We start from the raw sequence: 27,177 nt of genomic DNA, 5'->3' as shown, positions 1-27,177 counted from the left end.
ATGATGTTGAGCATCTTTTCATTTGCCTTTTGGTCATCTGTATGTCCTCTTTGGAGAAATGTCTGTTCAGGTCTTCTGCCCATTTTTTGATTGGGTTTTTTTGTTTTATTGTTGTTGAGTTGTGTGAGCTGTTTGTATATTTTGGAAATTAATCCCTTGTCAGTTGCATCATTTGCAAATATTTTCACCCAGTCTGTAGGTTGTCTTTTTTCTTTTTTTTAATGGTTTCTTTTGCTGTGCAAAAGCTTATAAGTTTGATTAGGTCCCATTTGTTTATTTGTGCTTTTATTTCTATTGCCTTGGAAGACTGACCTAAGAAAATATTTTTACGACTTATGTCAGAGAATGTTTTGCCTGTATTCTCTTCTAAGAGTTTTATGGTGTCATGTCTTATGTCTAAGTCTTTAAGCCATTATGAATTTATTTTTGTGTATGCTGTGAGGGTGTGTTCTAACTTCCTTGATTTGCTTGCAGCTGTCTGACTTTCCCAACACTACTTTCTAAAGAGACTATCTTTTCCCCATTGTATATTGTTGCCTTCTTTGTCGAAGATTAATTGACTGTAGGTGTATGGGTTTATTTCTGGGCTCTCTATTCCATTCCATTGATCCATATGTCTGTTTTTGTGCCAGTACCATGCTGTTTCGATTACTGCAGCTTTGTAGTATTGTCTGAAGTCTGAGAGCATTATACCTCCAGATTTGTTCTTTTTTCTCAGGATTGCTTTGGCGATTCTGGGTCTTTTATGGTTCCATATAAATTTTAGGATTATTTGTTCTAGTTCTGTGAAAAATGTCATGGGTAATTTGATAGGGATCACATTAAATCTGTAGATTGCTTTGGGTAGCATGGCCATTTTAACAATATCAATTCTTCCAGTCCAAGAGCATGGGGTATCTTTCCATTTCTTTGAATCACCTTCAGTTTCCTTTATTACTGTTTTGTAGTTCTCAGCATATGTCTTTCACCTCCTTGGTGAGGTTTATTCCTAAGTATTTTTTTTTTATGAGATTTTTAAAAGGATTGTTTATTTACGTTCCCTTTTTGATATTTCATTGTTAGTGTAAAGAAATGAAACTGATTTCTGTGTGTTCATCTTGTATCCTGCTACATTGCTGAATTCATTTATCAGTTCTAGTAGTTTTTGTGTGGAGTCTTAGGGTTATCCATATTAATATAGCATCATGTCATCAGCATATAATGATAATTTTACCTCTTCCCTACCAATCTGAATACCTTTTATTTCTTCTTCTTGTCTGATTGCTGTGGATAGGACTTCCAGTACTATGTTGAATAGAAGTGGTGAGAATGGGCATCCTTGTCTTATTCCAGATTTTAGCAGGAACACTTTCAGCTTTTCACCATTGAGAATTATATTGGCTGTGGGTTTGTCATAAATAGCTTTTATTTTGTTGAAATATATTCCCTCTATACTCACTTTCATAAGGATTTTTATCATGAATGAATGTTGAATTTTATCAAATTTTTTTCTGCATCTATTGACATCCTGTGGTTTTTGTCTTTTCTTTTGTTGATGTGGTGTATCACATTGATTGATTTGCATATGTTGAACTATCCTTGTGACCCTGGGATGAATCCAGTTAGGTCATGGTGTATGATCTTTTTTATGTGTTGTTGGATTTGGTTTGGTAATATTTTCTTGAGAATTTTTGCATCTATATTCATCAAAGATATTGGCCTGTAATTTTCTTTTTTGGTGGTATCTTTGTCTGGTTTTGGTATCAGGGTGATGGTGGCTTCATAGAATGTCTTTAGGAGTATTCCTTCCCCTTCAATCTTTTGGAAGAGTTTGAGAAGGATCAGTATAAGTTCTTCTTTGTATGTTTGGTTGAATTCACCTGTGAAACCATCTGTTCCTGGATTATTGTTTGTAGAGAGTTTTTTTTATTACAGATTCTATTTCACTACCAGTGATCAGTCTGTTCAAGTTATCTATTTCTTCTTGATTCAGTTTTGGTGGTACGTATATTTCTAGAAACTTGTCCATTTTTTTCTAGGTTGTCGAATTTGTTGGCATATAATTGTACAGTTTCTCTTATGTTTTGTGTGTGTGTGTGTGTTTCTGTGGTATCGGCTGTGATTTCTCCTCTTTCACTTATTATTTTGTTCACTTGGGTCTTTTCTCTTTTCTTCTTTGTGAGCCTGGCCAGAGGTTTGTCAATTTTGTTTACTCTTTCAAAGAACCAGCTCTTGGTTTTATTCATTTTTCTATTTTTTTATCTCTATTTTATTTCCTCTCTGATCTTTATTATTTCCTTCCTTCTGCTGACTTTAGGTTTTCTTTGTTTTTCTTCTAATTCTTGTAGGTGGTGGGTTAGGCTGTTTATTTGAGATTTTTCTTTTTTCTTGAAGAAGGCATGTATTGCTATGAACTTCCCTCTAAGAACTGCTTTTGCTGCATCCCATAGATTTGTTATGGTTCTGTTTTCATTGTCATTTGACTCAAGGTATTTTTTAATTTCTTCTTTGATTTCATCATTGACCTATTGTTTTTTTAGTAGCATGTTGTTTAGTCTCTATGTAATCACTTTTTTCTTGTTTCTTTTTCTGTGGTTTATTTCTAGTTTCATGCCATTGTGGTCAGAAAAGATGCTTGAAATAATTCTATACTTCTAAATTTGTTGAGGCTTGTTTTGTGCCCTAATATGTGGTCAATCCTAGAGAATGTTCCATGTGCACATGAAAAAAAAAAGTTTTCTGCTTTTTTTGGATGTAATATCCTGAAAATAGCAATAAAGTCTAATTTGAACCACCATTTATTAAACACCTACTGTGTAGCAGTTAGTATTCTGTGAACTGGAGCTATAGCATTTAAGTTTTTAAAAAAAATCTCTGCCTTCGTGGACTTTGCCTCTTTAGGAGGGGGACACAGACAGTAAACAATTAAGAAAATTAATATGACATTTGATGATACATTCTGTGAAGAAAATTAAAACCGTGATAAGGATTTGAGATTAATGGTATATGAGAGGAGAGAGGGAAGTTGGCATCACTATTTTCTATAGAAAATTGAGGGAAGCCCCTCTGAGATGAGGAGATCACAGTGCTGTGGTGGAGCAAGCCATATAGACATGAGGAGGAAGAGCATCCCAGGCAGAGGGACCAGCAGATACAAAGGCCTGAGTCTGGCACTCGCTCACTCGCCTCTGACAACAGATTCAAACCCCTGTGCAAATCAGTAAAAAGTAGAGCTTCTTCCAGACTGTGAAACAAGAAAGCATGGTGGGCTAATATGCACATATATTAAGAATAGATCTGAGATCACCAGCACAACATATGGACACCTAAACCAATGTTAAACCAGTTGTGACTGTTACAGGAGTAAACGAGTTGAGAGTAACTAGGGAGAGCTGATTCTGATGAGGTTGTTACAGAAAGCTTCTCCAAAGAGCTGACAGAGGAGCTGAAGGAAGAGAAAACTATAATGGATTGTAATGATGAGATCAGAAGTCTAGATTCTAATGTTTGATGATGCTTAAATCTTTAACCATCTCTTGCTATATTCATTCTCATTCCTTTTTCTTTAATCAGAAATGACTGGTTGCCATTCTCTGGAAAACAATTTTCAACATTCTCTGTAAAGCAATTTTAAAAGACAATTAAGGTGGTACTTGTGACTAGTGTAGTTGCAGTTTATAAAGTAAAAGTAATGAGTCCAAAATATATCTGAAACTTAACTACTTCTCACCTCTTCCCTTTATATTTCCCTGGTCCAAGCCCAAGAACTACAGATTTCTTCCCAAAAGTTTACATAATGAAAATCTGTTAAATGCTATTTTAATTCAATTTGTTCCCTTTATTTATGTAAAGATAACATCGTATTACTTTTGAGTTTTTTTTTTTTTTTTTTTTTTTTGCGGTACGTGGGCCTCTCACTGTTGTGGCCTCTCCCGTTGCGGAGCACAGGCTCCGGACGCGCAGGCTCAGCAGCCATGGCTCATGGGCCCAGCCGGTCCACGGCATGTGGGATCTTCCCGGACCGGGACACGAACCCGTGTCCCCTGCATCAGCAGACAGACTCTCAACCGCTGCGCCACCAGGGAAGCCCTACTTTTGAGTTTTAAGAAAACATCCTTTTCATTTGTTATAGTCAGCCAAATTAAGATTCATTTTGCAGATACAGTTGAATTAAAGTGGAGACTTTTATGGTATTGTAAGGAGTGGTCTGCAATCTGCCAATGACATTTATTGGATCCTGGTTGTGTGCAAAGTAGCAGTGTGTTGTGTAGCTTTTTCCTGTAGGAGGCCTTAGGCTTGGGCTGTTACACCCACTTGTAATCATATCAGCATTGCTCTCTGTCATGTCTCCAACTCACTAAATTCGATCAAATCACTTGTGTGGTTTGATTCCAGCATACCAATTGCAGCTCTCTGACAACTTCTGCCTGTCATAATAACAGCTTCTTTGCCACCTACCCTCACCCATTATTATATTACCCAGGTAGTAAGAAAATGTATTATTATCTGATTCTCAATATCATGGAGATCCATCACGTTTCTTTAGTGGTTGGAAATTAATACTAAAGGCAAGGGAAATGTAAGAGTTGACATTATTTTCTTTATTCATTCAAAAAACGCTTATTAAATACCTACAGAATGCTGGGGGTACACTGAGCAAATCCTTACCCACATGAACCTTAAAGTCTACTGGAGGTGATGTACAATAAATAAAATGTAAAACAAAACTGTGAATTACAAATTAGAATAAGTACTGTGTTTGAAGTAAAGCAGGTTAATAAGGGAAGAGAGTAATCAGGGGAGCCACTTTAGATGGGGTTGTTAAAGAAGGCCTCTCGGAGGAGGTGACATAGGAGCTGAAGGAGGAGAATATACCGGCCATGCTAAAGAAATGGTGGAGAGGCATTCCAGGGAGAGGGAATATGAAGGACGAATACTTGAAGGCAGGAAAGGGCTTGGAGTGTTTGAAGGCAGAAAAGGCGGCCATTGTGTCTAAGGCATAGTAAGGGAGCGGGCAAGTGGTGTGAGATGAGGTTAGACAAGAAGGCAAGGGCTAGATCATGTGAGGCTATGTAGGTTATGGTAAATAGTTTGGATTTTATTCCGGGAGTAATGATGAGACATTGCTTGAGGAATGACATCATCTGATTTACGTATACAAAGCTTATAGAAAGCAGGATGATTGAAGTAATTTAGGTGAAAAATGATGGCTGTGACTGGGTTGGCTGTGTACATAGAGAGAAGTGAATGAATCCCAGTTTACTTTGGAGAGTGCTGACTGGACTTGATGATAGGTTTGGTGGTGGGAGGTATGGGAAAGGGAGGAATCAAGGTTGATACCTAAGGCATTGGCTTGAGCAACTGGGTACCATTTGCTAATCTGGGGAAGAAACTCCAGGACTGCCATAAATTATTTTGCTGACAAATCAAAAGCTCAGGTTTGGACATAAATTGAGGTGCTTATTAGACAGCAAGGTAGAGTTGCCAAGTAAGCAGTTGACTTAAGTAGCTTAGGAGAAATGTCAAAGATAGTGATACAGATTTGGAAGTCATTAGGATATTGGTTGTATTTAAAAGAAATGAAAGTGTTCTGAGATCCTTGTATCCTTTGGGAAAAGAAGAATTCTCTACATCAACCCTTGAGTCACTCCAATTTCATTCAACTATTTATTCAACACGTATTTATTGAGCTCCTACTACACAAGGCACTTTTCAGTGGCACTGTAGTTTTAGTCATGAGTAAGGGACACCAATTATTTACCTTCATAGAACTTGTATTTAGTAGGGGATACACAAAACAAACCAATAACCGATAGATATGTAACTTTATTGTATAGAGGAGAAGCAGTGCCCAAGCAGATCCTGTGGAGCTGGTTAATGAGGTGGGCAGCTTCCCCCCATCAGTGACGATGTGGCAGCTATTAGAAGGTATCACCTGGGTCAGGTGTTGCTAACTGAGTAAGATGGAAACCAAGCTGTGACTGTTTTCAGCACTTTCTGTGGCTAGTGACCAAACAAACAAACAAACGAAAAACACAGATTTGGGGGCACTGAAGATGAAGAAGTAGATACGGTGAAGACAGCTGCTTTGGAGGAGTGCGCTATAAAGGAAAGCAAACAATGTGGGACCACAGCTAGTGAGAGAACTAGGATTAAGGAAGTTGTTTTTTTGGTTGGTGTTTTCTGTTCTTAAAGATAATTACAGAGCATGCGTGTGATTATGGGAATGATCTAGTGGAGAGGGAGTGGGAGGGGAGAATTGAAAGAGTGACATCCTTGAGAAGGTGAGAGGAGATGGGCTCAAAGGTGGCGTGGAGGGAATGGCTGATTAGGACCAGAATCTTCCATGGTAACTGGAGGGACATAGAGTGGTTTGTAAATTTGATGGTGGGGTAATGAGAAGCTTCTCTGTTGCTTCTTTTTTCCAATGAAGCAAGAATGGAAGGAAAAGGGTTTGAGAAGAGAGGAGGAGACATGAAGTATCATCTTGGAGAGTGGAAAATCATGTTACTAAAGAAGTATAGCAGGATTGCTGTGGATTAGACAGGGTTCATTCAAGATTTATGGTAATAAATTTAACATGACACAGTCAACCAATTCTCTCTCTCTATTTTTTTTTTTCTTTTTTGCGGTACGCGCGCCTTTCACTGTTGCGGCCTCTCCCATTGCGGAGCACAGGCTCCGGACGTGCAGACTCAGCGGCCGTGGCTCACGGGCGCAGCTGCTCCGCGGCATGTGGGGTCTTCCCAGACCGGGGCACGAACCCGTGTCCCCTGCATCAGCAGGTGGACTCTCAACCACTGCACCACCAGGGAAGCCCCAGTTTTATAATTTTTTTCCAGCCACTTTCAGTTGCTCCATTCCCAGCACAGAGAAGGCATATAACCGGATTCATCCAAGGTTGTCCTTTTGTGAAATAAATGCAGTGATTGACGACAAGAGGAAGAAAACGAAGGGCATTAGCAAAGGAATGAAAGGTCGTGAAGTATAAGCTGATTAAGGAGAGAATTAAAAACAGGAGGAATGCACAAAGGGATTGTGAAAGGTTAGAAAAGGGATATTGTTCATTGATTTGGTTTACTCATTCACCACAACAGTTGAGCTTCTGCTGTGTGCCGAACACTGTTCTAGGCCTTGGGGATGTATCTGTGAGTGATACAGGTCTTCTCACAGAGCAGGGTGAGATGGACAGTGAAGAATTAAAACCACTAAATATTAAAGGGAGATATTGCTGAGCGCTCTGAAGAAATAGAGAGCGCCCCAGTGGGAGGGGAGAGCAGTGGTGATTCAGATAAGGTGTTCCAGGAAGGGAGTCCTCTCCAGCAAATCTGAACAGAGACCTGGATGAAGTGTGGGCACACAATGTGAATAGCTGGGAGCAGCGGGCTAGGCGGAGGGAACGGCAGGTGCTTTTCTATTTTTTATTGTCATTAGCAAGTGAATGGAAAGGCCAACAAAGCAGGGACAAACAAGGTATTTTTTCTTTCCCTATTGTATTTTTAAATGGTGTTTTCATGATACAGCGGGTTTAAGCAATTGGATGTTACTCAAGTCTTTGGAGTGGGCAGTCAGTTCAGTCAGAAGTCTCGTTCAAGTAGAAATGTTTAAAATAAATATAAGTATACCCTATGTAATATATTCGTTTCTAATTTATCATTCCATTCTCCAGTGACCAGCATTGCAATGCCACACATAATAATAGGGTTCAGTTAATATTTGAGAGAATTTCCATGCTCACATAATACTTACAAACACGAAACATTCCCCCTTCAAACCTTTGCAAAGAAGTTCTTCTAAGGGGAGAGTTCAAACGCAAACCTGAGGTCTCTTCCCTTTGCCCTGGGAATGTGGGGATTTGCTTTAAAAGGCTTTTTAAAAAATGTAGACATAATTCATGTACCATAAAATTCACCTGTTTACAATATGCAGTTTATTGGGTTTTAGCATGTTCACCAAGTTGTACGACCATTAATTACCATTACCTAACTCCGGAACATTTTTGTCACCCCAAAAGAAACCCCATGCAGACTGGAGCTATGAGACGTGACTGTACGTTCCCTCCTCCTCCCAGGCCCTGGCTACCACTAATCTACTTCCTGTCATTATGTGCCTGTTCTGGACATTTCGTACACATGGAATCACACAATATATGTCCTTTTGTGCTTGGCTTCTTTCACTTAGCCTAGTGTTTTCAAGGTGAATCTATGTGGTTAGCAGGTATCAGTACTTCATTCCTTTTTATAGCTGGACAATATTCCATTGTGTGTATACACCATATTTTTTTTATCTGAACAACAGTTGATGGACATTTGTGTTTCCACTTTTTGGCCATTATGAATAATGCTACAGTGAGCACTTATGTAAAAGTTTTTGTGTGGATGTATGTTTTTAATTCTCAGGTATATACCTACAAGCATATACCTACAAACATAAATGCTACAGTGAGCACTTACGTAAAAGTTTCTGTGTGGACATATGTTTTTGATTCTCAGGTATATACCTACAAGCATAAATGGTTTTTTAAAAGCACAACTTTAAAAAGGTTTTATCTTTAAAATATTTCTCATAATATATTATGGAGTTACCATACTATATCTGTTTTAAAACAATACATTAAGTTATTACCAGTTACTTATTTAAGGTACTAGTTGAATTACTGAATTTCCCTCCAGAAATCTGAGTAACACTTGGCCCTGCAGGAAGTGTGGCCTGTGTTCTATAGTTCACTGCTATTGCATGGGTGCCAGTACTCCAGCAGCGTTCGGATGGGGGCATTGGGAATGCAACCCTCAACAGGATGTGGCTTAACTTTTTTGTCAATAAATATTGCTTCCTGAAAGAATCATAAGGTCATAAAGTCTTGAAATTTAAGAGCTAGCTATGATTCTTGGAGCTCACCTAATCCAGTCCCTTTGTTGTATAGATCTTTAAACTGAGGGAGAGGTCCAAGAGGTTAAAATGCTTGCCTGGGGCTTCCCTGGTGGCGCAGTGGTTGAGAGTCCGCCTGCCAATGCAGGGGACACGGGTTCGTGCCCCGGTCCGGGAAGATCCCACATGCCGCAGAGCGGCTGGGCCCGTGAGCCATGGCCGCTGAGCCTGCGTGTCCGGAGCCTGTGCTCCGCAACGGGAGAGGCCACAACAGTGAGATGCCCACGTACCGCAAAAAAAAAAAAAAAAAAAATGCTTGCCTGACTTCCTAGAGCTGGTTAGAGAGTTAGGATGGTGCTGTGACTACTGAACTGCACTTTGACTCCACTCTCTGAATTTAAAGTCATAAAACAAAAAATAAACGTAATTTATGTAGGTGGCATTTTCAGTTAAAAGTTTACAGAAAATGCTTTCAGAGTCTTTTAGGGAAAAGCTGGCTATCAGCCTTATACTTATTAATTCACAGGGACAGGGAGGCAAATTAGGAGTGATACTGTCACTTTTAAAGAAAACACGGCCACTTTTAGTTTATGCATAAGGAAGAAAGAATTATAGGCATTTATAAGCTCAGACAGACATAAACAAAGGTCACCTATTCCTATTCACTTCCCTTAAGAGTTGGCCTTTTTTCTTCTCATCACATTCTAACATTTACTTACCAGTAGTTTAAAAAGAGGTATAAGGATTATACCTAATTATATTATCCAAGGGTAGCCAAATTACGCAACGGACTATGCAGTTAATCACTTAAACCTTTTAAATGTCATGCTGGATATAGTTTATCCCTCTCACAGTGAGTCAGAAGCGGGAATGGGTTCATTCACTATTTCCAGTAAACAGCTTCCCAACAGCAGGTGGTGTGACTGGTGGGAAAGGGTAGGACTGGAATGCACACTTATTTGGAGAGCTCAGAAATGTACCCTTGGTCCTTACACAGGGCTGTGCATGAGGCCACAGGCAGCTGAGAGTGTTGGCCGCGCTGCAGCTACCCCTGCCCCCAGCTCACAAGAGGTTCATGATCCCCTCCGAGTCTGGGAATATTGCTCCCTAGCACAAAGTGGAGGACAGGTAGCCTGTACAGCCCTGTGGTCCAGGCATGGGTCTCGACTCTGCCACTCTCTCTGTGATTTTGGGCACATCACCTCAGGATGCACACCCCTCATCTGTAAAATTAGGGGCGTGGATAGAGTAGTTGATCATTAAAAAATCTCTTGGCTTTAAAATGCTGTGGTTCTACAACCTGGTCATTTAAGCTGTCAAGTATATTGGATGAGAAGTAGTATATAAAGATGATAAGAGCTCAGGCCTTAAAGTTATTCAGAACCATCTTTGAGTCCTGTGTGACATTAGGCAATTTACTTAACTTCTGTATGCTTTTGTTGTGTAATACTTAAAAGGGGAATGATAATACGATATAATAATAGTACCTAACTCATAGGGCTGTTGAGGGGGACATGGCATTATGAATGCAAAGTCTTTAGCACAGTGCCAGAAACATCCTATGATTTAGTAATTATTTATTAGTAGTAAGTAGTAGTGTTATTTTCTTTAGGGACATTTTGTCCTGATAATATACTGTTCCCTTTAAAAATATAAGAATGTAATTCCAGGAAATTTTAGTAATATTATAAAATGTGTAGAATACAGTTTTGTTTAAAAGATGATAATTAACCCTAAAGTAAATTGGAAAAAAAACTCATTATTTAGATGAGTGAATGGTAGACATGATAGGGGAAGAAATGGGCTGCAGAGGTGAAGGTTTTGGAGCAGGTAAAAGAAGTCTGACTTATTTACTCCTTAGCTTTATTGTTGACTATAATCTTCCTCTTACGTATTTTCGTTCTGTCTTAATTTGGAGATAGAATCATCTATGGAAAACTGACTCAAGTTAATGGCTATTCAGAAGTGAGGCCCTACATTATTTTGTAAAAAACAACAAGATTGTTGTTTTTATTTACCATGTAGAAATAAATAGTAAATCTATCCAACCGCAAGTAAGCTGCTGCCTCGTAATCTCTGCTCTTACTTTTGCATGTACTGTTGTGGCGTGAACCGACGACTTAGAAGCTTAATAATTTTGTAAACAGATACTCAGATATTTTTTCTCGGGATATTGATATGCAGCTGTCACTATTCGATACGGATTATGAACAATGTGAAGGAATTTGTTTATGATAAAACATTTACAGAATCAGAACCCATTTGTAAAATACTTGGGGAAAGTTGGAAACTTCAAGTTTGGTGTTGATATCTTGGAGAATTACTCAATTCTCCAAAGAAGAGGTGAGATGTCTGTGGATATGTAAATGACATGATAGCGTAGATGAGATTTTTAATACTCATCTCTGAATATATATGTCCTGTAAGTCCCACACCTACTCCATCACTGTCTTACTTTACTTCACTGATGTATGTGACAAAGAAGAAAGGAAACGTTTTGACTGCTCTCTGCAGTCTCACTAGCTTCTGATATGAACAACTCAATCCAGAAATGCTTTTCACTACATTGTAATTTCTCGTTAGGGTAGTGTTCTTTGGTCTCTAATGTTCCTTTTATACTTCTTTTATAGGAGGCCAATTGTAAGAACATCCTTCTAACAAAAGACTTCGTGAGAGACACACAAAAGCCATCTCCAAAAACCAAGGTAGGTTATGTCTGCTCTTTAGGCTATTGTGTGAAACCTTTAGAAAGACTCTTTATCTTCTTGGGTTTCCACGCTCTGTGGCTTGCATTTCCCTCGGCACCGCACCCCCTGTTTTTTTGGACCTAGTGGTCTTAAATATACTTCTTTTTAGCTTATTTAATCCAAGGTTATATTCATCCAAAAATGCTCAGGACACTCTTATTATTTAATGGACAGTGATATTTTTTATGTTTTTATTTATTTTACCCACTAACTTTTTAAAAATTTTATATTGGAGTAGAGTTGATTTACAACGTTTTGTTAGTTTCAGCTGTACAGCAAAGTGATTCAGTTATACATATACATATATCTATTCTTTCTCAGATTCTTTTCCCATATACGTTATTACAGAGTATAGAGTTCCCTGTGCTATAGAGTAGGTCCTGGTTGATTGCCTATTTTATATATAGTAGTGTGTATATATTAACCCCAACCTCCTAATTTATCCCTCCCACCCCATACCTTTCCCCTTTGGTAACCATAAGTTTGTTTTCTAAGTCTGTGAGTCTGTTTCTGTTTTGTAAATAAGTTCATTTGTATCATTTTTTAGATGCCACATATAAGTGATATCATATGATATTTGTCCTTCTCTGTTTGACTTACTTCACTTAGTATGATAGTCTCTAGGTCCATCCATGTTCCTGTAAATGGCCTTATTTCATTCTTTTTTATGGCTAAGTAATAGTTCATTGTATATATGTGCCACATCTTCTTTATCCACTCCTCTGTCGATGGACATTTAAGTTGCTTCCATGTCTTGGTTGTAGTAAATAATGCTGCAGTGAACATTGGGGTGCTTGTATGTTTTTGAATTATGGTTTTCTCCAGATATATGCCCAGGAGTAGGATTGCTGGGTCATATGTTAGCTATATTTTTAGTTTTTTTAAGGAACCTCCATACTGTTCTCCATAGTGGCTGTACCAATTTACATTCCCACCAACAGTGTAGGAGGGTTCCTTTTTCTCCACACCCTCTCCAGCATTTATTATTTGTAGACTTTTTAATGATGGCCATTCTGACTGGTGTGAGGTGATACCTCATTGTAGTTTTGCTTTGCATTTCTCTAATAATTAGCAGTGTTGAGCCTCTTCATGTGCTTTTTGGCCATCTGTATGTCTTCTTTGTAGAAATGTCTGTTTAGGTTTTCTGCCCATTTTTTGATTGGGTTTTTTTTTTGTTTTTTTTAATATTGAGCTGCACGAGCTGTTTGTATACTCTGGAGATTAATCCCTTGTTGGTTGCTTCATTTGCAAATATTTTCTCCCATTCTGAGGGTTGTCTTTTTGTTTTGTTTATGGTTTCCTTTGCTGTGCAAAAGCTTTGAAGTTTCATTAGGTCCCATTTGTTTATTTTTGTTTTTATGTTCATTACTCTAGGAGGTGGGTGCAAAAAGGTATTGCTGCAATTTATGTCAAAGAATGTTGTGCCTATGTTTTCCTCTTAAGAGTTTTATAGTATCCAGTCTTATAATTTATATGGAAACACAAAAGACCTCGAATAGCCAAAACAATCTTGAGAAAGAAAAATGGAGCTGGAGGAATCAGGCTCCCTAACTCCAGACTATGCTATAAAGATACAGCAATCAAAACAGTATGGTACTGGCCTAAAGACAGACTTAGAGATCAATGGAGCAGGATAGAAAGCCCAGAAATAAAACCACACACCTACGGTCAATTAATCTATGACAAAGGAGACAAGCATATACAATGGAGAAAAGACAGTCTCTTCAGTAAGTGGTGCTGGGAAAATTGGACAGCCACATGTAGAAGAAGAAAATCAAAACATTCTCTAACACCATACACAAAAATAAGCTCAAAATGGATTAAAGACTAATGGATACTATAAAACTCTTAGTGATATTTTTTAATAGACAGTTTTACTTCTGCTCAATCAGAATTGTTTCCATTGTATTCCCTATAATATAGAGAACACTCAAGTATAATGGAAGGTTACTTCTGGGGGTAAAATAAAATGTGCAACTGTAATTTTTCTTTCGCAAAATAGAAATCACTTTATTGATTTTTTCATAATTATAAAAATAACACATGGTCAGTGGAAAGTATGTAAGCAAATTTTAACAAGAAAAATAAGAACTATCATACATATGACAGAATAAAGGGTCTAATGTGTAAAATTTTGTTTTCTTTATTAAGAGAATTCCAAAATGCACATAGTTGTTTTGCTAGTGAAAAGAAAAAACTCCATTAACCTAAAATATATCGTGAGAATTTATTTGATCATTTGTCCAACCAGAAGAGTGATCGCATTAATTTTAGAGCCCCTTTCCAAGTCTTAAATCTTTTGAGTAGAACTTCTCCTATTTACTAGGTGTATATAATATTCCTAACTTACCACTATGATATTTATATAGCTACTTTTTTTTCCCGTTCTAAGGCAGAATGTTCTCCAAACTTTCTTGTGTTCATTGTAGGCAAAATTTTAAAGGATTCTTATCTCTGGTTTTAATTGAAGGTTATTATAAAAATAATTGTGGCTTTCTTTTTAAAGTTAAATCAAGTGAAGTAATGAGTCATTACTTAATACTTAGGGTAAGAGACTACAGTTTATTTTTAAAAGAAATACAAACATCTTTTTTTATAAAACTTGTTCCACCTTAATTTTTTTTTTTTGGAAAAATTTTTTAACTACTATGCATTCCTTTCCAGATTCAAACTATCTTCTGTATCTTCTTCACTGAAATATTTGTGTGTACAAGCTTACAGAAAACTAATTCAAATATATAGTAGAAATTTTGTTTACTGTGAATTAATAAAAATTCAGTGTCAAAAATATACTCACCAAGTAAATGCATTTAAAAATATAGGATTTGAGGAACATTTTTAGGTAACATTTGCTCATTAACTCCATTTATATTGGAATATACCTACTTTTAGGTGAAGAGACTTAGATGAATCACTTCATAAATGAAAGATAATCTTGAAACCTGTCATAAAAACTGTTTGAAGAGATTCTATTACTATTATGAAATTAATCCCATTTGGAATATTTCAGGCATATAGAGAATCAATAATTAATGTATATTGATTATCCTCTATCAGTCTCACTGTATGGTTCATGACCAAGCTAACTCAATAGAGAAATTGGTTAATCCGTAGTTTGTAACTTTAGCTTCTCTGTGGTCTTGCATGAGCAAGTTTAAATTTACATGAGCAAACTAATCTTTGCTTAGCTCTGCTTAGTTTAGAGGTGATTAAAATCCTCGTTATTTCAAATCCCCAGAAATGAGGCAGAGCATGTGAGTTGCAAGAGATTATAAGGCACTAACTCTTTCACCAAGATTGTATCTTAAGATCTTTTTTTCCACCAGTTGATCTTTGAAAACTGAAGCTGAAAACGCTTTCAAATATAGTTGGTATAGAACAGACAAACAAACAAAATGTGGTTGGTGTGTCCTTTCTAGAATGACTTAGTGAGCTGTGAGAATGATGTCTATCCTTGGTACTAATGTTACTTCATTTGGCCTCCGTAGCTATCTTTCTCAGACATCTCTAGTTACAGCTGTATGTGTCTTGAACAGCTAAGCATTTCTGATCCCTGTATGTAAAATGGTAATCCAGAAATGGCATTTGTCCACTGGCTCTGGAGATGTCTCTCTAGTCTAAGCCATCTGTCCCCATCTGTGTTCTCTCTGCTAGCTGTTTTCTCTGCTCTTAGGCAATGGGGAGAATTGTATTTCTGTCCCTTATATAGGAAAGCCTCTTCTTGATCTGAGTCCAAGCTGGAAAAAAAAAATGATACCTCCATTACACAGTGCCATGACACTTCCTGGATGAGCAATGATCACCAGCCCAGCTAGCTCAAGGGCATGCTCATATAACCATTTCATGGTCAATAACTGGGTAGACTACATATGCAAACAAATAAATGGAATAGATGATACAGAAGGGAACATCAAATAGATTTTTACAGAGGTGTAGAACATAGGCACAGCTCCTTGTAACCTAGTATAATAATGATTAGAGGAGAGGAGACAAAGTCTTTTTCTACCTAACACAAGTGCAAATGGCTCTAAATAAGCCTCACAACCCATGTTCGTTGGTCACAGTATAAACCCTAAAGAAGATCCAGGAACTAAGGGAAGAAAACTCTTTCTTCTCTCTCCCCTTGGGGTATGACCTAGACTTCCCACTGAATTTGCTGTGTTCTTGTTGACGACGGTAAAAAAAAACACCTCAGGTTCGGGCCATTGTATAAAAATAAATGTCAGATTCATTCAGTGCTGGAGTGAAAGTATAAAATAGAAGATAATCTCTTTCCTTCCTGACTTTTCTCAGTGGATAAAACTGTACTGATAAAAATTAAAATTACAAGCACATAAGAGGTTTAGTCATTGCATTCTCCTACTGCTTTTATAGATGTTTCCTTTAGTAAACCAAGTCATATTAACTAAAAAACGTGTGATAAAAATAATGCAGTTATGTAGTAGAAAACTGTGAAATTATTTTTGTTTTCAGAAGTTAATGATTTCAGGGGCCATGCATCATTTATGAAGGAGATTTTCTTCAATAATGAAACTAGTTGTCACAGATATATTTTCTTAAATGGTTTTAAAAATGCCTATGCCTGGGCTTCCCTGGTGGCACAGTGGTTGAGAGTCCGCCTGCACATGCAGGGGACACGGGTTCGTGCCCCGGTCCGGGAAGATCCCACACGCCGCGGAGTGGCTGGGCCCGTGAGCCATGGCCGCTGAGCCTGCGCGTCCAGAGCCTGTGCTCTGCAACGGGAGAGGCCACAACAGTGAGAGGCCCCCGTACTGCAAAAAAATAAATAAAATAAAATAAAAAATAAAATAAATGCCTATGCCTATTAGCATAGTGAACTAGAAATTTAAACTAATGTAAGGTTTTGAGAAAATTGAGTGACAGTATAATTTCATTTTCAATATGCAAATTAATAGTCATTTAATAAGCATTAAATTTTACTAAAATGCTAAGTTATTTTAAAATCATTGTTAATGGATGTGAATATAGTTTATGGTGCTTTAATTAATGTATACAAACATTCTAATTAGTATTCCACTTTTTCCAGTTGACATTGTTTCACTATTGTTTCCACACATCAGCCTACTTTGCGTACTTATTCCTTTAATAAAGGTAAATAATAGTAGTAGCAGTAACAGTGATGAGGATGACGGTAGCTACTGTTGATCAAGTTCCAGTCACTATACTACTTAATATATATATTTCTAATAATCATAGTGTTTCATATGTCGTCATCCATATTTAACTGTTTTGAAAACATGGAGCTGCTTCTAATTATCATTAATATAAAAAGCCTTACTAGGTAAGTGTTAACAAAGAATAACTTGTGACTGTTAAGCAGTATTATTTTCTTAGGTTTTATTACCTATAGTAGAATCACCAGATATGAATTGTTTTATGAATAGTGTAGCCTAACATACCGTCTCTCCTCCCCATTTTGAAATTGTTTATAATTTATGCACATTATTATAGGCTAACCACGTACCTGTATCTACACACAATATATATGATAACTTTGCAGGTTTTACAACTTTATATTAATAAAGTGTACAGTATATCACCTTCTGCAACTTTTTTTCCTGTTCAGTATGCTCTATCAATATTCACTTTCAGTAAGAATAAAATACAGTTTAGGTATTCTAGGTTTTTCTAATATTTAGGTTGTCTCCAACATTCAGTTGATTTCCAATATTTTGCTATTACAAACCAACTTTAAGTGAATAATTTTCACATGACACCTTTTATGCACCTGTAGAGTAGGGTCGTAAGTAGGTACACCTTTGTCCCGGTATTGCAGATGTTCTTAAAATGTGCTAATTTACATATTCAACAGCTGTGTGTGACTTTCGTTTTTCACATCCTCACAAATCGTTGGTAATATCAGAGTTCTCATGGTTGTTCCCCCGAATCTAATGAGTGTGGGAAGCATCTTGCTATTGCCTTAGTTTGGATTTCTCTAATTGCTACTCATCACAGAGACATTTATTTTTCACTGAATGTCCAAGTGTCTCTCCAACGTTTCCCAGCCCCATTGCAGGTAGGTGAGGCCAGTCAACTACTTTTGGCCAGTAGGCTGTGAGCAGAAGCGACAACTGTCATGTCAGAGGTAGAGATTCAAAACTTTTCCAGCCCTTTCTTACAGTACATTAACTGGACAGTGAAGCATGGGTCCTCAGAGCGGCCTGTCAGCTTGCATTGGATCTGTGTCATGACTGAAAAACAAACCTGTTTTGTTACGCCACTGAGATTTCTGAGTTAATTTGTACCTTCCCTATAATGTAGCCTACCACGCGGGCAGCGTGTATTTCATGTGTTTGTTTTCATATGTTTATTAAACTTTGGTCATATCTGTGTTTATTACTCTGTGTACTGCTTTCTCCTACTGTTGCAAATTTTGCTATTGGGTTGTTTGCTTTTTTCTTAATGATTTGTAAGAGTTTGCTAGCTATTGTCAGCTATATGTGTTCCAAATACTTTCACCCAATTTTCTGGGTTTTTTTTTTCATATAGAATACAGTGTCTTTTAATGTTTGAAAGTTTTTTACTTCAGTGAAGTCTTTAGTGTTTGTGCTTTTTTACATCTTAAGAAATCCTCACCTACTTTGAGATCACTTAGAAAGTCTTTTTTATTATTTTCCAAAAGTTTTAAAGTTTGCTTTGTATATATATATATAGGTCTTAATCATTCAAAATTGAATTTTATGTAAAACATAATGTAATCTCATTTTATATGTGAAAATCAATCAACTCAGCATATTTGTTCAATAGTTCGTCTTTCCCCCACTTTTTGAAATAGCATTTCCATTGTATATCAGATGTTTTTATGTCTCTTTCTGGACTGTACTATTTGTTGCTTTTTCTGTGTGTTTATCTTATGTCATTACCACAGTGTCTTAATTAGTGTTATCTGGTAGAATAAGTTTCTTCAACTTTGTTTTTCTTCTTGAAAATTATCTTGGCCATTCTTGGTCCTTTGCTTTTGCAGTTCAATATTATCAAGTTTCATGAGAAATTTTATTTAGAATTTAAATTGAATTGATAGATTAATTTCATGAGCATTGGTATTTTATCCATGACCATCATGTAACTTTCCATTTACTCAGGTCCTCTTTAATGTCTTTTGATTTTTAAAAAATTATCATTTTCTCCTAGATCTCCATTTTGTAGATATTATAAATGGAGTACTTACTATGTCTTCAAACTTTGTTGCTGACGTTTAATGTTGAAACTGACTTTTACCATTGACTTTATATCTGAAAACCTTGCCAAATTCTCATAATATTTTGGAAGCAATTCTGTTTGACTTCATTTGGAGACAGTCATATCGTGGAAATAATGAGCATCATTTATTCCTTTTCAAGCCTTTTATCACTTGATATCTTTTTTTCTTGTGCTACGTTCCAGGACTCCCAGTATAAGGTTAAATAGAAATGATGATAGCATGCCTTCTTGAGTTGCTTCCTGATTTTAAGGGAAGTTTTCTACATTTTACTTTTACATATTATAATTGCATTTATCTTCTTTCTTTCTTTCCTTTTTTTGGGGAGGGGGCGGGTAATTCTTTTGAAATGCCAAGCACATAGCCGACCTCCAATAAAATCTTGAAAATGAACACATAAATATTTGCTTCTTGTTTTTTTGTTTCGTATGAAAGTAGTTAGTGTCAGTATGTTTTCATGCATTTTTTCTTCACACATACACTCATTAAGTTTATGGTGTTTACTTTAGGTCTTTGGTAGGTATGTTTTATAAATTTGTATTTTGCTAAGAATTTTTATTTTGAGTGAATGTTAAACTTTAGCAAATATTCCTTTGATTTCTGTTAAGATAATTGCATGGTTTTTCTCCCATTTTCTTTTATTGTGGAGAGTCATATTCATAGATTTTCTAACCTTAGACCAACAGTGCATCACTGGAATAAGCCAGTTCTGAACCTGGTCCTGATACCTATTTTTAAACACCTTGAAAGTTTTGGATAGCTGATATTTTGTTTAGCATTTTTGCATCTAGGTTAATAATTTTTTTTGTTTTGTCTACTTGTGGTATAAAGGTTGTGCTATGTTAATAAAATGAAATGAGGAGAGCCTTTTGTAATCTGTGAAACAGTTTAAGAGGAGGATTATCACTTCCTGCAATATTTGGCAGAATGTGTCTAGATCTAGTGAGGTTTATTGATTTATTTGTTTTTAATTTTGTTTTGTTTTTTGAATTTGTTTTGGTAAGTTGATCTTTACTGATTCAGTTTATTTTGTGACTATAGTCCTATTCATGTTTTTAATTTATTTTATTTTTTATTTTATTTTTTTTGTCTGTGTTGGGTCTTCATTGCTGCATGCAGGCTTTCTCTAGCTGCAGCGAGTGGGGGCTACTCTTCCTTGCGGTGCACGGGCTTCTCATTGCGGAACTTTCGTTGCGAAGCATGGGTTCTAGGTGCACGGGCTTCAGTAGTTGCAGCAAGCAGACTCAGTAGTTGCAGCACACAGGCCCTAGAGCGTGCAGGCTTCAGTAGTTGTGGCATGTGGGCTCAGTAGTTGCGGCACCAAGGCTCTAGGGCATGCGGGCTTCAGTAGTTGTGACACACAGGCTCAGTAGTTGTGGCTCGCAAGCTCTAGAGCACAGGCTCAGTAGTTGTGGTACCCGGGCTTAGTTGGTCCGTGGCATGTGGGCTTTTCCTGGACCAGAGATTGAACCCGTGTCCCCTGCATTGGCAGTTGGATTCTTAACCACTGTGCCACCGGGAAAGTCCCTCATATTTTTTATTTATTTTGAATTATTAGTTTTTAATTGAAGTATAGTTGATTTACAATATTATATTACTTTCAGGTGTACAGCATAGTGATTTGATATTTTTATAGATTATACTCCATTTAAAGTTATTATAAAATATTGGCTGTATTCCCTGTGCTGTACAGTATGTCCTTGTAGCATATTTATTTTATACACAGTAGTTTGTACCTCCTAATCCCCTACCCATAGCTTTCCCCTCACCCTTTCCCTCTCCCTACTGGTAACCATTGGTTTGTTCTCCATATCTATAAGTCTGTTTCTGTTTTGTTAATTCATTTGGTTTATTTTTTATATTCTACAAGTAAGTCGTAACAGAGTATTTGTCCTTCTCTATGTGACTTACTTCACTAAGCATAATACACTTTAGGTCCATCCATGTTGTTACAAATGGCAGAATTTCATTCTTTTTTAAGGCTGAATACTATTCCATTATCGATATACATATATGTGTGTGCGTGTGTGCGTGTGTGTGCGTGCACACACATCTTTATCCATTCATCTGTTGATGGACTCTCAGGTTGTTTCCATGTCTTGGCTATTGTAAATAATGCTGCTATGAACATTGGGGGGCATGTACCTTTTCAAATTAATGTTTTTATTTTCTTTGGGTATATACCCAGGAGTGGAATTCCTGGATCATATAGTAGTTCTGTTTTTAGTTTTTTGATGTTATATTTTCTAGGAAATTGTCTATTTTAATTAATTAATCAGCATAAAATATTTTAATGTTTCCTCTTATTTTTGAAATCAATATTTCATCTATAGTTACAGTCTTTTTTTCATTTTTAATATTTTGGGACATGTTCTTTTTTGCTTTTGATTAGGCTTGCTAGATATTTGTCTATTAGTCTTTGCAGCTTTCAGTTTTACAGATTCTCTACTGTAGCTATTTCCTGTTTCATCGATCTCTGCTATTATTTCCTATTTTCTCTATATCTATTATTCATGCGGTAGATTTTTTTTCCTAATGTCTGTCACCTTTTCCTCCATAGACATATATTTTAATACATTTTCCATGTGATGTGATACTGAAACTCGATAACCAGTTCTTTTAAGTGTATTTGCTCTGTTTATTGACAGCCTCTTCTGATGTGTTGAGTGTCTTTATTACATTAGAGAGCTCTTTTAGAATCATGTCATTTTCTTCCTTCCTTTTTTTTTTTTTTTTGGGTAATACTTTCACAATGTCAGGCACATATTCAATGCTCAGTAAATACTTGAGAAAGAACAAATAAATAAATCAATTTTTTCTCTTATTTTATATGAAAGCAGTGAGTGTCAGTGTGTGTGTTTTTTGGGGGGAGGTTAAAGAGAATTTGCTCTTGTAAAAATCTAGTAAAATTCAGTACATTTTTCCTTTGGAAAGGGTTCAATAACCATTAAATACATAATTATTTCTGGAATTTAAGAATCTGGGTTTTATGTGTTTCTTTTCCTGATTTGTCTCTTTAGAGCTTTTCTTATAATAATTTCCCATCTGCTTTCTCTGCCCCCATATGTTTGTATATATGAATGTATGTTTACTTCACTAGATAGAAAATGTTCTGTATTTTTCTGTCTCCCCTATAGGTGCTGGGTGATAAAATCCTCTTCCTTTTTTGCCTCTTTCATTATCTTGGGAAATCACTTTTCAAAGCTGCCTGTTCAGTGTTAAGAGGCATAAAAATTGTAAAAGTGAATAACTTTGTTCATTTATTACTACAGTTATATCTATGACTAAATCTTTTATTTTTTACAAGCATATTCTTTCTTTAATCTCTCTAGAATTAATGACATGTAGATTCAGTTATTTGGATAGTGTTTCCTATGTTCTGTGATATTTTATAACATATATATATATATACTATTGAGTAAAAAATAATACAGAGTTAAATAGTTATTTTAAATAATAATGCAAATATGATGGTATTTCTGGGTGTACCTGCCTAATCTCTTAATCTAATAACTTGGCTCATTTAACCTCTATATTTAGCCTCTTTCCAGATGCTATAAGCTGAAGTGACCCCAGGCCAAGGAATGCAAGGACCTCTATGAAGTACCTCTAGACTAGCACTGCTGTGGCACACAGGGCATAGCTGACCTGGACCCACTGGTCCTGAGTACCCAGCTTCCTAAGACTGGGTATAGAAACCTGATCCCTGACTTTCCCCAGCCAAAATCATGTCCTCTTGCATATCTGACCTGCTTTGATAAACACCCTGAAGCTTATGCTCAGTTTGGACATTTTATCCCATCTGTCCTGCACCAGGTGCTAGGGGTGCAAAGTTGAAAAGTCACTGTCTCTTACCGGAAGGAACTGGAGCCCAGACAGACATACATACAAGCAGCAAAATTAAGACATCACACGTGCTAGACTGATTTTCTGATCTCAGATCTACCTTTGGGTTCACTGTCCTGTTTTGAAAACAACCAAATCTTAGCCTGGTTGCCATGATTTCTCACTAACCCTAAAGTTCTGACTGACCTTTTTGTTCCAGTCTCCCCTGGTTTGTCCTGTTCAATCATTATGACCAGTCTAATCACGATTATTAATGTCAACTTTTGTGACAGTTAGCCCCGTGATATTATTGGCTTCATTCACAGTCTGATGCAGGTGGGGTGGGATTCATAGGTAACGAGCCTCCAAGCAGTGGTTCAGATGGCAAGCTGCTTCCGTCTTTCAACTGTGTCGTCTAAAAAGGTGGCTTCTAATATCAGGAGTGAAAAAGAAAAGAAGTGTGTGCAAAGTTCATAGGTACTTAACCGCCTTAGTACAGAAGCAACTCTTGACCCTTCTACTCACATTCCAGGACTCAGTAACCTTTGTGGGAGTCTGGAAATGTAGTTTTCCAGTGTGCCCAGGAAGAGGACAATGAACTAGGAATTGACGAGTACATATATTGTTGCTGCCGCAACTTGTCCTTCTGTTTGCCAGATACATTTTTTCTCTTACCCTGCAGAAAATACACCCAGTCCTTTTGCCAGGATAAAAATCCGAAGAACCAACCAGTCATTACAACCAACTCAATCTCCGAAATATCTGGGAGACCTGTCAGTGCTCCATCAGGTCTAGACGTGGTTCCTCTTGTTCTGAGAATCTATAAAATTAGAAGACAAATTGTCCCTCCCTCCACACACAGCCACCCCATATACAAATGGGACACTAAACAATCCCATTCACACTCTAGCACACACACACACACACGTGCACATAAGCAGTGGAGGCACTTCCTGCGAGGAACTCCATTGTCCTTTTTCTCTGACAGGTGCCTTCACCTTTTAGAGTTGCCTCTTTGTCATTATTCCCCTTGAAGTGTGTATAGCGAGTATGTCTTCTTTAAGCTACAGCTTGCCTCCCATTCATGGAAGTTTGGTGTCTCAGGGATTGTTTAACCTCTTGAACAGCAAAGACTTCTTTAGTGTGGGCTGACGTTTTTTCGTGGTGGTGGCGGTGGTTTGTTGATTCGTTTGCTGTTGTGTAAAGGGGGTTTACAGTAAACTCCCTCAAAATGTAAAAACGTAATTAGTGTCTGATCTGTTTGCTTTCAGTCAGTTCCATGAGGCAGTTAAAATCCTCAAAGCATGTTGTTTCCTCCTCTACCTTCAGATCTCGTAAGAATTCGTCATAGGAAGAAATTAACCAGAACTCTACTGGCAAGGGATTCTGGGCACTGCAGTTTCCATGCTTTATACCCCTGCAATACACAGCTGTCTTACAGAATCACATGAAATTATGTTTCAAATAAGCAGGATGGACCATCTGTGCTCTTAAATTGTGATTAGAGTTGACTTTGTGGAAGAAATAGAGTTTAAGTCCAATTTTTAAAAAGAAGAATCAGAAACTGGACAGAAGAAGAATTTCAGTTAGAATGGCATAAGCAAAGACTAGAAGGAGAAAATGAGCATTTCATATTTTGATCAGCGTTTATAGACCAGACTAGCATGGGTAGAAGTAGAAGATAAATTCTGAAAGGTAAGCTACAGCCAAATTGTAGGGGGGTGTGATTGTTAAATCTTGCATAAAGATTGCCATGCTGTGTGACAAACTTTATTAAACAAAATAAACAGCAAACACACAGAAAAAAATCAGAGAATAAAAAGAAATTAATTTTTGTGCAACAGAGAGAGGGTTTGAGAACAGCAACAAAAAAAACCCATATATGAACAAAAAGATAATGACTGTTAGAAGGTTGGGGGTTTTTTTGGCCAGGTTAGATGACTAAGGGAGGGTGGCTTTAATGAACAGATCTTTGGCTTTACAGTGTTACAGAAGCAACTCTGTCTCTTGATAGCAGTGTGTCCTGAGGCACATTATGGAATATTTTGCAATCTCAGTATTCTAATTTATAAAAGATAATAACATAATAGTAATCATCGATGTCGATTGAGTACTGTTTGCTAGAGACTTTGAAAAATATTTCTAATATTACTTTATTAAATCCTCATAACTCTATAGGAGAGAAATGACCTTTATCAGTTCATATTGCCTTGGTTACACTTACGATAAAGCAATCCCCGAATCTTAGTGGCTTAAAGCTACATTTATCTCTTGCTCATGCTACCCGTCTGATCTAGATTGACAAGGGGGCGCTGCTTACGATGGTTTCTTGAGGACCCGTTCTGACAGAGCAACCCATCTTAAATGTGGCCAGTTACAGGGCTAGAGGAAAAAGAAAGAGCTCTGTAGGATCTTGCATTGGCAATTAAATGCCCTGGCTCAGAAGTAACTGGATCACTTCTGGTCATAACTCGTTAGCCAGAAGTAATCCTATTGCCTCACCCAGCCACAGTGGAAACAGGAAATACAACCCTACAATACGCCTGGAAGAAACTTTACCAATACCTTAATTTTCCTTCTTTCTTTTTTTTTTTTTTAACATCTTTATTGGAGTATAATTGCTTTACAATGGTGTGCTACTTTCTGCTTTATAACAGTGACTCAGCTATACATATATCCCCATATCTCCTCCCTCTTGGGTCTCCCTCCCTCCCACCCTCCCTATCCCACCCCTCTAGGTGGTCACAAAGCACTGAGCTGATCTCCCTGTGCTATGCGGCTGCTTCCCACTATCTATTTTACATTTGGTAGTGTATATGTGTCCATGCCACTCTCTCACTTCGTCCCAGCTTACCATTCCCCCTCCCCGTGTCCTCAAGTCCATTCTCTGCGTCTGCATCATCCTTCTTTATAGATGAGAAAATGGAGGCTTAGAGAAGCTAGTTAATTTTCTCAAGGTTGTATGGATAATAAGTTCCAGATATATTTGATCCTAAAGCTCAAACTCTTTACCCTCATAGCGCCTCTCGCATTTCTGTGGCCCTACATGGTGTATTGTGTTATACTGTCTCCTTTGCAGAGAAGTTGTGAGAATTAAACATAATTAAGTAATTGTTATACTGCCTGGGACATGGAGTGAGCCTGCAGGGCCTAGTGATGTTATCTTTTGTCTTCTTTTACTTCTTAACCCATAACTCAGAGTCTTTCTTAAGTACAAAAGCTCTGAACTGTTTTTGTAGTGACTGTGTTTTCTCTGTGATGACAGCAGCTCTTCTCAGTTACCAGCATGACACATGTCCTGTTTGTAAAGGCAGCCGATTGCACAGGACTTCTTATTCTTATCACCCATTCTGAACACCATTTTATATGTCAACTAAGGTTTTGGGGTATCAGATTCCCTCAGGCTATCTTACCAAACTCTCAGTATAATAAGGTAAATAGATTTTAGGGGGGTGTCCTAGGAATCCAACGCCTTACCAATAATGTGGCTATTGCTATGGAATATTACAGGTTAAGTTTCATATCAGGCCATAAAGTTTGGACTTTTTCCTCAGTGTGATAAATGTTTGTTTATTGTTTCACACTGTCATATGCAGCTGTAAAATGTACTTCTTTGTTAAGGCCTCTCATACCCAGAATTTATAGGCATTAAATAGCTTTATAAATGCTAAAGAAGATTCTTAAAGCCATCACTAAATACTGCCTTAGTTCTTATAATCCTAAATCATTAGCTTTACCTAGTAATTTTATTGAAAACCAATATTGAGAGAATGTTTATGTTTATTTTTGTATCTGACATGTTAATGGAATAAATTTTAAATAAGAGAACAAAATTCTAGATGTGGAATATAACTTGACTCCTTTAAATCCATTTATTGAAGCAACTGTGCTTCCTATTTTGAGACATATGGTATGCAGAAAATAAAGTCAATTACTGTATGTCTACAAAAGAAAAAAATTACTGGTACAGTGTCCCGATTGACTTTATCTGATGCCTATTTCCAAATTAAATAGGTTACTGATGCCTATTTCCAAATTAAATAGGTTACTGCTTTTATAAACAGTCTTTTTATGGAAATAGAATTTCTCTGAAAAGTACCAAATTGCTTTAACTAAAATATATCTCTCTCCAGCAGGGAGTGGGTCAGGAAATGTTCCAAAAGAGAAAAGATTTGTCTATTCAACTAAGTAAACTTGGAATGAGTACCACCACTGGGCCCACTGGAAGGGGACTTGTTAAGGGATGGATACAGTGTAGGGAATAAGAAGTCTAAGATAAGATTCAAGAGAAAGCAGAGGTGAACTGAGGACTTTGAATAGGAAATTCGTACTCATAAATTTAAACCGACAGTGGGGAGCCATTGAAGATTTTGTTGCTGTTGTTAACTTTATTATAAATGTCAAATGACATTGAAAAAAAGACAGTAAAGGAAAACAGCAAAAATTTGCCTCCTTCCTTTCTACCTCTATTAATATAATCACTATTAGAATTTTGATGTATAATATTATTGCCTCTTTGCCTACATGTATGTGGATGTA

The 27,177-nt window shown here is 37.0% G+C and overlaps 1 protein-coding gene across 3 annotated transcripts in view; it reads left to right on the top strand.

Annotated features, from left to right (window-relative positions):
* FAM13A (family with sequence similarity 13 member A) overlaps positions 1-27,177 on the top strand; it is a 354,436-nt gene that overhangs the window by 157,069 nt on the left and 170,190 nt on the right. For all 3 annotated transcript variants that reach the window (XM_049709015.1, XM_004276998.4, XM_033400352.2), the window contains exon 6: positions 11,478-11,552. In XM_049709015.1, coding sequence (XP_049564972.1) covers positions 11,478-11,552 — 75 coding nt within the window. The remainder of the gene's footprint in view (positions 1-11,477; positions 11,553-27,177) is intronic.

The sequence above is a fragment of the Orcinus orca genome, chromosome 4 (assembly GCF_937001465.1).
Source record: "Orcinus orca chromosome 4, mOrcOrc1.1, whole genome shotgun sequence".
In the NCBI taxonomy this organism is placed as follows: Eukaryota; Metazoa; Chordata; class Mammalia; order Artiodactyla; family Delphinidae; genus Orcinus; species Orcinus orca.
The sequence above is the reverse complement of the archived record's forward strand: the minus strand, read 5'-3'. Positions and strand labels throughout refer to the sequence as shown.